Consider the following 12,961-nt stretch of genomic DNA (forward strand, 5'->3'; position numbering starts at 1 on the left):
CAAGTCTGCTGCTTTCTCCAGCAGTTTTGCTCCTGCAGAGAAGCTTTGGAAGCACCCTGTGCCTGTCTGCTTGGTTACATCATATCATTGATGTCTTACAGTAAAGAAAACAGATTATTCCAACATTTCCTAAGTGTATTAAGTGCATATGGAATACATCACCTGCAGGAAACAGGACACTGCATGTTTGCATGGCTTCTAATGTCCACACTGTGCAATTCAGTGTTCTTCTTCCACACCTCAGTTTGGGATACTCTAGAATCTACAGTTAGCTAGGAGAAATAGGCTATCAACAATTATTTCTGCTGAAAGTCCCCCAATTTTTAAATATCTTTTTTATTTCTTAATCTAGCAATTACCATATATTGAATACAAAATTTTAAGTTACATTTTACAGTTGCAGTCATCAATGATCCTGATATTGACTTCTGCTCTCCACATGCACACATATACAGGTACACTAGTGAACATGTACACACACATATACCGCCCACAGACAAAGAAGGTATGCACATTTTAGTTGTTAAAAGACTTCCTACCAAAAAATAAAAGCACTAGTCATCACTAACTCATTTTCTGTATCTATAAATCTGTCTTGTCTGGATATTGTTTTCTAATAAAGTGATAATTATGTTAGCCCAGGTGGAGCATTGTCTCTGTAACCACACTTTGCGGGTGCTCTCTGTTTTCATTGGCTGTGGCAGACCCTCTATGTTCTTGGCAGTTCTTTAGTTCCTGTGTGTGGCATAGTCTGGGCTAGATGGCAAGCGTTTTGAGTACAAGGACTAATATATACCTTCTCTGTCCTCTCTCTACATGTTAGACTTGGAAGGTGATCTATTGCAATAGGGTAGAGAATGGATTAAGAGGTAAGACCAGAGGCACCAAAGGCAGCTAGAAACCATGGTATTGGCTTGGGTGTGAGCTGTGGAGATGGAAAGATTTGTCACCCTGCACAACAGAGGGGACATTCCTAAGACTGACTCTGGTTTCCAGCTCGGAAGAACTGAGCAGGGAGAGGTATTGACTATAGCAACGCTGTTTAAGGGACATAATGATTTAAACTGGGATGTGTTAAGTCCCAGCAGAGGCGGCTGGTGGGAAGAGCCATATCCTTGTGTAGTTTTCGGGAGCGTGCAGGCAAATGAGTCCCAGAGTCTCATTCTGCCTTCATGTGGCTTTTCCTGGCCGCTGTGCTACCTCTGTCTCCCTGCCTTTCCACTTAGTTCCTTTGTGCACACTGTCTCACCTCTGCTCCGCTTCAGTCTGTTACTCACCGCTCATTCCTTGTCTACTTTTATCTTCTCCCAGTTCTCCAGTTCTGTTCAGGTTCCACTTCTGTTTCATGAACCTGGTTCTTTCCCAAAGGCTTCTTCCTCCCTTTTTGTTGCCAATTCTCATTTCTCCCTGTCTGTATACTTTGCTCTCTTGTGATTTTTCATGTTCTTGCTCTTATGCTCACGCTCTCCTAAAGAACATCTCCTCATAAATGTCTACTTTTGTCTAATTTCTTCTTTCTTCTTACCCTGTCTTCCTCCGTTTAGAATGTGTATGTGCGCACACCTGTTCTCTGTCTTATTACACCTATTCTCACCCTGCAGGAGATCCAGCAGCGGCACGGCCTGGCCAACTCCATCTCTTCCTACCTAATTAAGCCTGTTCAGAGGGTCACCAAGTACCAGCTGCTCCTAAAGGTACCTCCCCTCCCCATCCAACCCTCATTCCTGACTGGAAGCCCCCTAACAGTGGGAAACCCTTACCTGAAGTCATTCTTCTACCTATGGCAGAGCCTGAGACGAGCCCACGCCACTATTGCTGGCTCAAGCCTGTGTGTCCTATTCTTGTTTTGGGCGTAGAGATGAAAGAAAAGGAGCAAGAATAAGTTTTAACTGTTTTTCACCTCTAGCTACCTTTGCAAACTCTCAGTGATTACCACCTCTGGTATTATTGACCAATTCTTTCCTGAGCAGATTTCCTCCTGTGGGTATCCCACCTGCTGGAACCAAGGTGGGAATCTTAGGGAAACTGTGGTCTATACATCCATTGGTCTCTTCCATCTTCTTGACTGCTGTGTCTGGGAAAATAGTCCAAAGGAATGTATTACACTTAGTGACATCTTCCACTGTAGAGAGCCATATGTTAGGAGTGCTTCTGGAGCAAACCAAGAGAGTGGATTTTCTTTCAAAGTCTACTTTTAAAAAGTTCAGTAATCAGATTATGTAAAACACTAAGTAAGTTCTTCTATAAAGATGTGCCAATATTCTAAAAGTATGTCGTTTCTATAGGAAGTCAGGAAAACGGAGATAGACAATTCAATATCAGTATGTTTCTATTAATTCTTGACGTGTAAGAGTGGAGGTTTTCTACCTTTTGAATATATTTTTGATTGATTGTCTAGTGAAAGGAACACAAGGACAGTTAGAGGACTTATAAAAAGTAGTATAACTTCAGAGAAAGCATTCAGTTCCGTTTATATTTAGAGACACCTGCAGAATCTTACATAGTGTCGCTTCCCAGACCTGAAAACCAGTCTGACTTCCAAGCCCAAGGCTCTCACCACACATCCTCCATCGCAGCCCTGCTACCCAGGTCTCTGGGACAGGAACACGGCACTCATGGTCCTGCATGGGAGGCCTTGGGGAAGCGCGCCACTTCTTTGTTCTAGTTTCTGTGTGAGGGTGGAGCCATGCCATCAGCCCTCCCTCCACCCTCCTTCCTCACCCTTCAGAAGAGAGAACAGACCATCAGGCCACCCAGCCTGGCAGAATGGCTGGGAAAATTGCAAGAGACATCACTGTTGGGAATCATTCCCGTGGGGCTCCATGATGTACACCTCATGTTGGCACTTGGGGCAGGAATTGCTTTTACTTCTTTTTCTTTTAAATTTTTCACGTAAAGATGAGACATTCCCATAAGGTCTTGGGGCAAGAAGTCTCTTTTCTAGAACTCAGTGTGATTCTGATATTTAGGCCACAGGGGCTGTGGAATCTTCTCGGCCTTTGAATCTCAGGTTGTGAACTCTGTAGCCTAAAGCTCCATGAACAGCAGCCTTCTCTTTCTCTGTCCTGATTAATGCCTGACCCTTTAAGTTAGCTTTTGTGCGGATAGCCTTTTTAAGAACTGAGTTTTTGTGTGAACCTGAAGTGATGCCTCGACAGTAAAAGCTCCAGCTGTTCTTCCCGAGGACCTGAGTCCAACCCACATAGCAACTCCACTGCAGCCCCAGAGGATCTGATGCTGCCTGCTCGCCTCCACGGGCACCAGGCATGCACATGGTGCACAGACATGCACAGAGGGAAAACACTCATGCACATAAAATAAAATCATCTTTAATTTCATTTTAAAAATTGATTTTTTTTGTGGCTTTTGATTTAAAAAAAAAAGCCTTTGCAGAAATTGTAGGGTTGTGAGTTTTGAAAGGACATAAATGAACACCCATGCGCCCAGCACATTGCCCATCTGGAATCGATTAAGATGTTGTTCTAAGAGAAACACAGCCATTCTCATCACCGTTCCAGCCCTGTAATGCTGCAGCTCCCTCAGATGGGTTATCTTGCAGAAATGCTGAAGGGAAGGGAGGTGGAATTAGCCTTCAGCAGCTGGAAAGCTGGGCTCTGTGCTTTCGCTCTGGAGTTGCGTGTTTGTACACACGGGGGAATTGAGAGGCAAACAAACAAGGTAGCAGTGGTTTTATTGCAGGGAAGTGGTAAAATAACTGTGAAAAAGGTAATTTTGGCCTCTTTAAAAATGTGCCCGTGGCAGAGTGGCTGATGAGTGAAAATGGTTTGTGGAGCATTACTATAAATAACAAGGCATTTATTTTCCCTTTGAAGTCAGTTTAATTCCAAATAAATTGATATTTAATTATCAGTATCCCCTGGGGCTTGTCACTTAGGCATTGCACAAAAGTGAAACCGCGTCATTTGGCGTGTTTGATCGTCTGCTTGTAAACCTGCTGTAGCTGTCCTTTTCCAAGCCTAAATTAAACATGCAGGCTTCTCCTTATCAGGAACTGTTGCAAGGGCCAGGGAGAATTTATTGGCTCTGCTGGTGGAATGATAGGCTTCCTAAATTGCTTAGGGGGATTAAACTAATTGGTGTTTGCTGTTGCAAACAGAAGCATTCTCATCTCTTCTCCTGGCATTCTTTTGTTGACGTTTGAGAACAAGGTTGGGAGGGTTACAGTGAGGACGTCAGAGAACTATGGGATTGAAGAAGTGCCTTTCAGAATAATGATGACATTATGTCAACCGGTAGGATGGGACTAAGAGCTCCATCTTCCCTCAATGTGTGCTCTACCTGAACCCCACCCCCACTCCTTTGTACATATGGAAATGTCTCCAAGATAACTCAGAAAAATTCAGACGCTGGGTTTTTGTTTCACACTCTCACTAAGTAGGTATTTCCCCAAGTAGAGAGCTTTTCTGACGATTTTAATGAGGCAGATAACCCCAAGGTGGTAGTGAAGCAGGGAAAAGTCCAGAACCACGGACGGGTGAGGCTTCATCACAATGTGCTCTGGCCCAGATCAGCATGCAAGCTTTCCCGGTGAGGTGTGCCTCATGGCCTCACCCTACAGAAGTGTGCTTGTTCTTACTTAGAGCGCTGCCTGGCTAGCATCTGTGTCACTTTCCAGAGAGCTGTGCCATTAAAGCCTCAGACGCCAGGTTTGTTCACTACAGGAAATCCTAGCAGGGCAGATACGTCCTGCTTCAGAGCATCCCACAGGAAAGTATTCTCCAGGTAGCTAGTGCCTTTAATGTATTACCCAGGAGGCATCATAACCATGCTTACAAGGTGGGATCTCGTGATCTCTCGATTTCCTAAAGCTGCTTTTTCTGGGGCCAAAGAAACCATTCCAAATGATCTTACGGCTAGCAAGATGGTTGAAATGGTCTTTCCTCCCACCACCAAATACGTGTCCTTTTGTTGTGATTTTGATAAGTGAGACTGCATGGAGGGACAAAAGTCAGAGGACATGATGCCCCAGAAGTAACAGGCTCTGTCTCTGGGGGTCGGGGACAGAAAATGTGGAAAGACTGGGGCGGCAAGCAGAATGCTAGGTGTGCATTCTGACCTGCATTTCAGGCCGAGCTTGGCCTCCTTGGAGTTATGTTCTTCTTCACCCACTCTATGTGGTTCTCACAATCCTAGTCCAGAATGCCAGTCACTGGCCCAGATCAGGAATCCCTGATCCTTGTGATCTAAACTCTTTTATAACTCTGAGCTGTTATAAACCTGTAATGTCTCTAGCCTCAAACTGCTCCCAGCAGGATGAATGTCAGTCCTCACGTAGTAATGACTGTAAATAAAAGTGATGTCACTGTAGGCATGCAGAGACCCGTGGTGTCGGTGTAGGCATGCAGAGACCCATGGTGTCGGTATAGACATGCAGAGACCCATGGTGTCGGTATAGGCATGCAGAGACCCATGGTGTCGGTGTAGGCATGCAGAGACCCATGGTGTCGGTGTAGGCATGCAGAGACCCATGGTGTCGGTGTAGGCATGCAGAGACCCATGGTGTCGGTGTAGGCATGCAGAGACCCATGGTGTCGGTGTAGGCATGCAGAGACCCATGGTGTCGGTGTAGGCATGCAGAGACCCATGGTGTTGGTATAGACCTGCAGTGACCCATGGTGCCAACCATAGACATGCAGAGACCCATGGTGTCGGTGTAGACATGCAGAGACCCATGGTGTCGGTGTAGACATGCAGAGACCCATGGTGTCAGTGTAGACATGCAGAGACCCATGGTGTCGGTGTAGACATGCAGAGACCCATGGTGTCAACCACAGACCTGCAGTGACCCACGAGGACAGTGCAGCACACCTTCCGTTTCCTCACTGTTCTCTTCAGTAGGAGCAATTCCCTCCCCAGAAAGGCGGTGACACTCTGTACAGTGACAGAGTGCTCTGGTTTTAGAATTCTAGCCGCTGGAAAATTGGAAATTGGGTTGGATTAACTTCCTTTGGACTGGCTAGAACTCATCTGGTCACTGCGTTTTTGACAATAATCCCCATTTCACTTTCCTTATAGCTCTCTCTTGCTCTCTCTCTCTCTCTCTCTCTCTCTCTCTCTCTCTCTCTCTCTCTCTCTGAGGGAAGCGCTACAGACAGAGTGAGGCTGGTGTATCATTTACATGATGGCTTAGGAAAGGGAGGGGTGTGAAGCTGGGCAGATGATCCTAATTGTGTCTGGACTTTTTTCCCCAGGAACTTTTAACTTGCTGTGAAGAAGGGAAAGGGGAGCTCAAGGATGGCCTGGAGGTGATGCTCAGTGTCCCCAAGAAAGCCAATGATGCCATGCATGTCAGCATGCTGGAAGGTAGCTGATCTCCCAGACCTCTGGGCTGCCACCTCCGTCCCTAAGACCAGAGGATTGGTGTTAGAGTGGGAAGTACCATGAAGTCAGGCGAGGAACAAGCCTGGAAAAGAGTAAAAACCAGCTGTTCAATGGGTCCTTGGCTACCGGTGTGAGGAGCACCACAAACCAGCATGGCTAACACCTGTCTCCAGGTGCCGTGAGATAATCCAGTGCAGGCTGTGATCTTCACTAGCGACAGGCCAGAGCCCCACAGGCCTGTTCATGTGCAGGTCATTTGCATTGTCTTCACAGTCAGGAAAGCTGGAAGTACTGATTACACAGTATACACCAGTGGCTGTAGTGATATCTACCACACACACACACACATACACACACACACACACACACACACACACCTTTCTTCAACAGAAATTGAATCCAGGCCTTGTGCATGATGGATAAATACTCCACTACTGAGCCACAGCTCTTTTTTCTCAGACATGGTCTCTCTAAACTGTCCAGGCTCTGATTTGAAATAGTGATCCTTCCTCAGCCAACCAAATACTGAAAACCGTACACCATCATGCTCAGCTTCTTTAAAATATAAAAGATTGCATAACATAAATTTACCATTGTGACCATTGTCTTACGGGACTAGTTTGCTAGTGTCCACTTAAGTGTCCCTTGTCCTTCTTGGGAGCTTAGGAAAGCAAGCCCCGTCGGCAACCCTGACAGAACTTCAGTCGGTTCGAACTGTGTTCTGAGAATCCAGACCAAGTGCAGTATGAAGTAAGGCTCCTGGGACATGGTCCTGATTTGTAGCACAGATGCACAGCGGAGCCAGCCTGGCGATAAATAGATTTGGTAGCTAGGTAAAGTCTTAACATTGCAATCTGACAAATAGATGCTAAGGAAGTAAGTGTGTGGGTGCTCTTTCTCTCCTGGCTTTGTCCCACAATACCAACACTCCCACTACCCTCATCTAAGAGACTCGGGTGGCCTTACTTCCTGGACTACCCCTAGGTCTTGGAGCAGTGGAGCCAGTTCCGTCCACTCTAGACTAAGCACTAATCACCTGAAGGTGCTACTGTTGCCACAGTTTCCCCACCTGTTTCATTCCTGTGTACTCCCCGGTACTGAGTGTCCTTCTTTATAAATGCCCCCTTTGTCCAGACCTTCCCTCACCCAGAGACTCGAGCCAGGCCCTCCAGTATGGTCTGTGGCCCTGTGTAATAGAGCTGGTTGAGAGTGCACTTTGATGGACTCTCCTAACACCTTCTGAACCAAAATCTCTTAGAATGAGAGGAGTGTTCAGAATCGGTGTTTTCATGTGCTTTCCAGGTGGTTCTTGTGCACACTAAGATTTGGGAACCTTCTGGGAGATTCGAAGTGTTATATAAATAGAAAGTGACCACACTGTTTAGGAGAAAGAAAGGAATCCTAAGGATGAAGTATAAGAAATGGGGCAATAATGAATAAAGCAGAGTCAAGGGTACTCCTCTAGACAGTATTCAACCTCAGCCCCACTCAGAAGTAGGAGCAGTGGGAGCTGTGGAGGAAGAAGATGCTCTGAGACTGGGGACTGACTGTTTGGGAGACCCACAGCCCCTCTCACATGGGGAGGGAAGAATTATATGGGATCTTTAAGAAAACCCTACGTGTATTGTCTACGTATGTAGGAGACATGGTACAGAGAATGGGTCATGGGAGATGTCTAACTACGCTCCTAAAGGCAGGCAGATATGCTACGTTAGACCTCCAGTAGGAAGGAAACCCTTTCTCCAAGGGGGAATAGAACACAGCCTCCCCTGAGTGTAGTGCTGGAGAAACTCCACAGTGGACATGGGTGTTTTTCAGGGTTCGATGAGAACTTGGATGTACAGGGGGAGTTGATTCTTCAGGATGCCTTTCAAGTGTGGGACCCAAAGTCGCTGATCCGGAAGGGGCGGGAACGGCACCTGTTCCTCTTTGAGATCTCCTTGGTGTTTAGCAAGGAGATCAAAGACTCTTCAGGACACACGAAATATGTTTACAAGAACAAGCTGCTGGTAGGTGGGGCAGGTGGGGCAAGACAAGAGTCCCTGCTTCTGTAGAACCCGTGGCAGGAAGGGATGTGGACATGTACAGCTCACCTCTTTCTACTCCAAAGCTCTCCTGGACCAAGGCTCATGCCTCCTACTCCCACCCACATCCTCCACTGTGTACCTTAGAGTTCCCAGGTCTTTCTGTTTGCTTTGAGCACCTCCCTCCTCATCCCTCCCTGACCTGCTAATCAGACAAATGCTTGCTGATCCTCTCATCCTGGGTATATGAACAAAATATCTAGTCTGTTAAAGCTTGATTGACAGAAGCCCCTCCCTCAGCCCTCTCCTCTTTGTTGCCTTCCCCTTCCTATCCCAGCCCTAAGTTTCCCCCACTGCCCTCCCCTTCCCCGCCTCTCACAGGCATTTCCTGTCTACAGACCTCAGAGCTGGGTGTGACCGAGCATGTAGAAGGCGACCCCTGCAAATTCGCCTTGTGGTCTGGGCGCACCCCATCCTCAGACAATAAAACAGTGCTCAAAGTAAGTACTGCTGTCTTCCAGCCCAAAACCGGGGTTGGGGTAGTGGGGGAGGGTAGAGAAAGCCGCATAAGACCCCAAAAAGCAGGGTCTAAAGACCACTGAGCCACCCGGTCTCTCTTGTGAATGACAACATCATGCAGGTACTGAGAGGCAAATCAACCATGCAGGTGGACCCAAAATGTCAGAGGCAGGTATTCTCAAGTTCATAGATGCCCAGTCAGCTGGGTTCTGTCCATATGTCCCTTTCCAGTGGCCCAAGCAACCAGCCTTTCAGTAAGGCATCTTCAGTTCAACTGCTCTGTTTGCTCAGCAGATCGCCCTAAATGTCCTCCACATACAAGGCACTCTGTTTAGTGCCATAAAAAAGCCGTGTGTAAGATATGGTCCCTATTCCCTGGAAATGTATGTTCCAGAAGCTCCACTAAGTCCCAGCAGTCTAGAGGCCTAGAGGTCGGTTCAGCTCCCCAGGTTCAGCTTGGTGTGGAGTTCCTGTTGCTGGTGGCACTAGCCTGACTGGGTAGGGATACTGCAAATAGAGCTCCCACTGGTCACTTGTTAGTCAAAGAAGTGTCTATTACCAAGGAACAGATGGTCCAGTTCAGGCAAAAGCATTGCAAGTTGTCCACCCTTAATTTGCAGGATAGTTGCTACCTGCTATGAAGAATTATCTGAAAAATGATCCAGGAAGACTGTAGAGTATTATTGGCATGAGAGTGGTGCTTCTGATAAGCACATTTAGCAGCCTCGAACCCTGACACTGACTGTCAGCCTATGCAGGCTGTATGGGTGGGACAGCTGTTAAACATCCTGGCATATACTCATTACCCTCTGGTAAACCAGGCCCATTCAGGGCCAATAGCAGATTGGTCAGTGCCTAAGGAATTGTAAAATATTTTTACAAGTCCCCCATAAGGTCTTCATTGAGTCTTGAAGTTGGACATCTCTGAGATTAAAGAGTCAAGGGATAAAGGGCAAAATAAACTCCCCCCACACACACACACACCGAGGTATGGCATCTTTGGAATAACAGCTGCACCTGTCAGAGGGGAGTTGAACATGGTTTTTATGAGCAGCAAGAGATGGGGTTCTCAATGCTTCTTCCTGTGGCGCTCTAGGCTTCCAACATCGAAACCAAGCAGGAGTGGATCAAGAACATTCGAGAAGTGATTCAGGAAAGGATCATCCATCTTAAAGGAGCTTTGAAGGAGCCAATCCAGCTCCCCAAAACACCAGCCAAACTGAGGAACAATAGTAAGAGGTAACCAGCACATCTCCCCCCAAACTCTGCTGCCCCATGTGCCCCAGGGAAGGGGATCAGGGTGACCCTTTGTTTCTAGGGGGAACCGTGCTCTCCTCCATCTAGGAAGACCCACGAGCTCTGCCCATGGTGAATTTTGTCATCTTTAAGCTTCTCACCAGTTACTGCCCATTAACACAGCTGGGGTTCTCTGGGCACTATTTGCTACCAGAATGTGAGAGGAAGTATAGGTTGAGTTACTTCCCCCAAGGACCTTCCAAAAACCACGTCTTGTTCATGGAGTGATTACATAAGAGCAGTAGCCTCTGGAGAGAGTAAATGCCGTCAAAGAGGGGACAGTGGTGGCCCTCTATGGAGGTGGGGAAGGCTCAGGAAGGACAGTTCCTTGAGTGGGAAGGCCTCCACGCTGGTGGCATGGTAGAGAAGTCTAGTGCAGCCCTGGGGTAGGCTGCATGATCGAGGATATAGCCGCAGCTCCTGAGAAGTTTTTGTCCTTCACCCTCAATGGTCAGTGACTTCAGGCAGCTGAGGACCTATTTCTTGAATATGTCTGGACCCTTCTGAACCCTAACTTCTTCTGAGCCATAGATGGCTTCTTAGGTGTCTCTTTCTCTAGTTACCATGTGGTATGATCACTTCCAGTGATTCTGCTAAGGGTGTTTAGAGAAAAGCATACGATTTCACATACGTCTTGAAGAAAAAAATATACAGCATAGTGAGGTCCTGAGAGGTATGGTCACCAGTAGTGGCATGGTTTCCACTCCTCCCCAGTTCACAAATGGCACAAATCAGAGTGCTTAGCTGACCTTTTGGTATCACCCAGGATAAGCAAGATGGTGAACCATTACAGAGTCGTGGCACTGGAATACTAGAGAGACGTGGTGATCCAAAGAAGAGTGTGAACAAAACAGAGACACCCCCAAAATCATGGCCAGCATCAGATTGCTTCCCCAGTGCTGCAGGGACCAATTAGGACTCTATTGAAAAAGACCCATCTTCATTTTATGTGCTCATGTCTAGACTCAAGGCTTATTTTAGCGCTGGAGATAGACCCTGCTTCAGGGAGGTCCAGCTTCGACAAGGAATACAAAGAGGAAACTATTATAATGAATGGATTTTCCAGGGCTGTGTGAGAAGGAAACTTAGTTGAGGCTGACGAGGGTTACTCTGAAATCTGAGATAGAGTTGGAGGGTTTCTACAACACATGAAGGGCATGTCTTAGAAATGTCCCCAACTTCTCTCTGTCCCCTACCTCTTCTCTTATCCTACAAGGAATGGAGAGAAACCTCACAGACTGCAGAGAAAACCAGGCAGTCTGTGCCTCCGTTTGCTTAGCTTCCCAGATAGAGCAGCAGAGTTTATGGAGGAGTAGATTGGCTTGGGGGTTGCCACCCACACTCTTGCCTGGATTGGCCCTTTCAGCCCCCAGAACTGGCTTCATCTGGAATGGACCAGAAGGGTCCATAATAGACCAAAACAGCAGGAAGCAGAAAGTACAGCCAGATCCCAAACCACCTCCAAATGGGGGAAGGGGAGGTGACCCAGACCATCCAAAACAACAGACAATCTGAGGTTCTTCATTTGGGGCTTTGAAATGCGTCACATCATTTCTTTGCACAGCAGATTTTGCCTTCCTACGAGTGTGTGGCTTATGTTATTAAAATAAGTTGGCATTTTCCAAGCCCACAAGTGAGCTTGTGGTGAGGAAGCAGTCGACTTAGAAATGTTCTGCATGGGAGAAACAGCTTTTTCTCAGAAAGATGACCCATGCACACATATACACTTGCATGGACACCCTCATGCACACGTATGTCCATATACACTCACAGGTATGCCAGATCCTAATTGTTCAGACTCCGTGAGATGGAGTCATTGTATGTGGCTCTCTGCCCATGGGGTGGGATTCTCCCGCATCCAGTTTCCCCTCGTCTCTCCAGGCTTTTAGCCCTCTGCAAGCATCATGGAGCGTGGGTGACTTCTGTAAAAGTGTCCATGGGAATAGCTGTGGTTTCCTCTGCTAATTCCTTTAACCTCAACCCCCATCTCCCAAGTTTTCCCTAACAGACTAGTCAGCAGTTCCCTGGCAACCGTTTCCTCCAAGGCTTGACTCTGGGTTCGGCACAGAGTCAGGACACAATCCTAAGGCAGAGCGCTGAAAGAACAATTCGCTGTCAAAACTGTGGTGCTAAGGCCCGGGTCAGGGGTCAAGTGCCATAATAGCGTCAAGGAACACAGCTGCCTCAAATGCTGCTGTGGACAGAGCTGTGCCCACCATGAAGAAAGAGCCTTTCCCTTCTGTGTTGATGAGAATGCAGCACAAATCAGTATGAAATCAGGAAGACCCACCAAAAAGAAGACAATAAATGCCCACTCCATGTGCAGAAGCTAAGCATCGCTCTGGACTTTGCCAAAGATAATCTTCCCTTGAGGAAATAACCCAGCCCATTTTTTTCAGCAGAAAAAAATACAAATTTAAAAAATAAAAAATCCATCATGGCACAAGCCTATAGTCTCAACTGGGAGGCTGAGGCAGGAGGCTTGCTTAGACCCGGGTACCCAAGGCTGGTGTGAACAAGGATAGCAAGACAGCATCTTAGAAAAGAAGAAAAAAAAAGAGTACCTTATCCATTGTTTTCTTTTTCCTTACACCAACAGCAAGCCAACCCCCATCTGAGTTATAACATGCAGAACCTTGAACTCTGTGGCTACTGAAAAGGAAGCCTGTTAGCTAGCTAGAAACCCAGGTTCTAAGTACGATAGATCTCCCTACTGCCTATAGCAGACTCAGTCCTAGTTTTTGTTGCTGTCGTCTTTAATGCCCCATCTGCAGTATGGG

The 12,961-nt window shown here is 47.0% G+C and overlaps 1 protein-coding gene across 25 annotated transcripts in view; it reads left to right on the forward strand.

Annotated features, from left to right (window-relative positions):
• The window catches only part of Kalrn (kalirin RhoGEF kinase), a 598,618-nt gene that overhangs the window by 391,165 nt on the left and 194,492 nt on the right, over positions 1-12,961 (forward strand). For all 25 annotated transcript variants that reach the window (XM_048454129.3, XM_048454132.3, XM_048454114.3 and 22 more), the window contains exons 28-32: positions 1,602-1,694; positions 6,213-6,324; positions 8,161-8,351; positions 8,765-8,866; positions 9,982-10,124. In XM_048454129.3, coding sequence (XP_048310086.1) covers positions 1,602-1,694; positions 6,213-6,324; positions 8,161-8,351; positions 8,765-8,866; positions 9,982-10,124 — 641 coding nt within the window. The remainder of the gene's footprint in view (positions 1-1,601; positions 1,695-6,212; positions 6,325-8,160; positions 8,352-8,764; positions 8,867-9,981; positions 10,125-12,961) is intronic.

Source organism: Myodes glareolus, chromosome 2, assembly GCF_982192425.1.
Source record: "Myodes glareolus chromosome 2, mMyoGla1.1, whole genome shotgun sequence".
NCBI lineage: Eukaryota > Metazoa > Chordata > Mammalia > Rodentia > Cricetidae > Myodes > Myodes glareolus.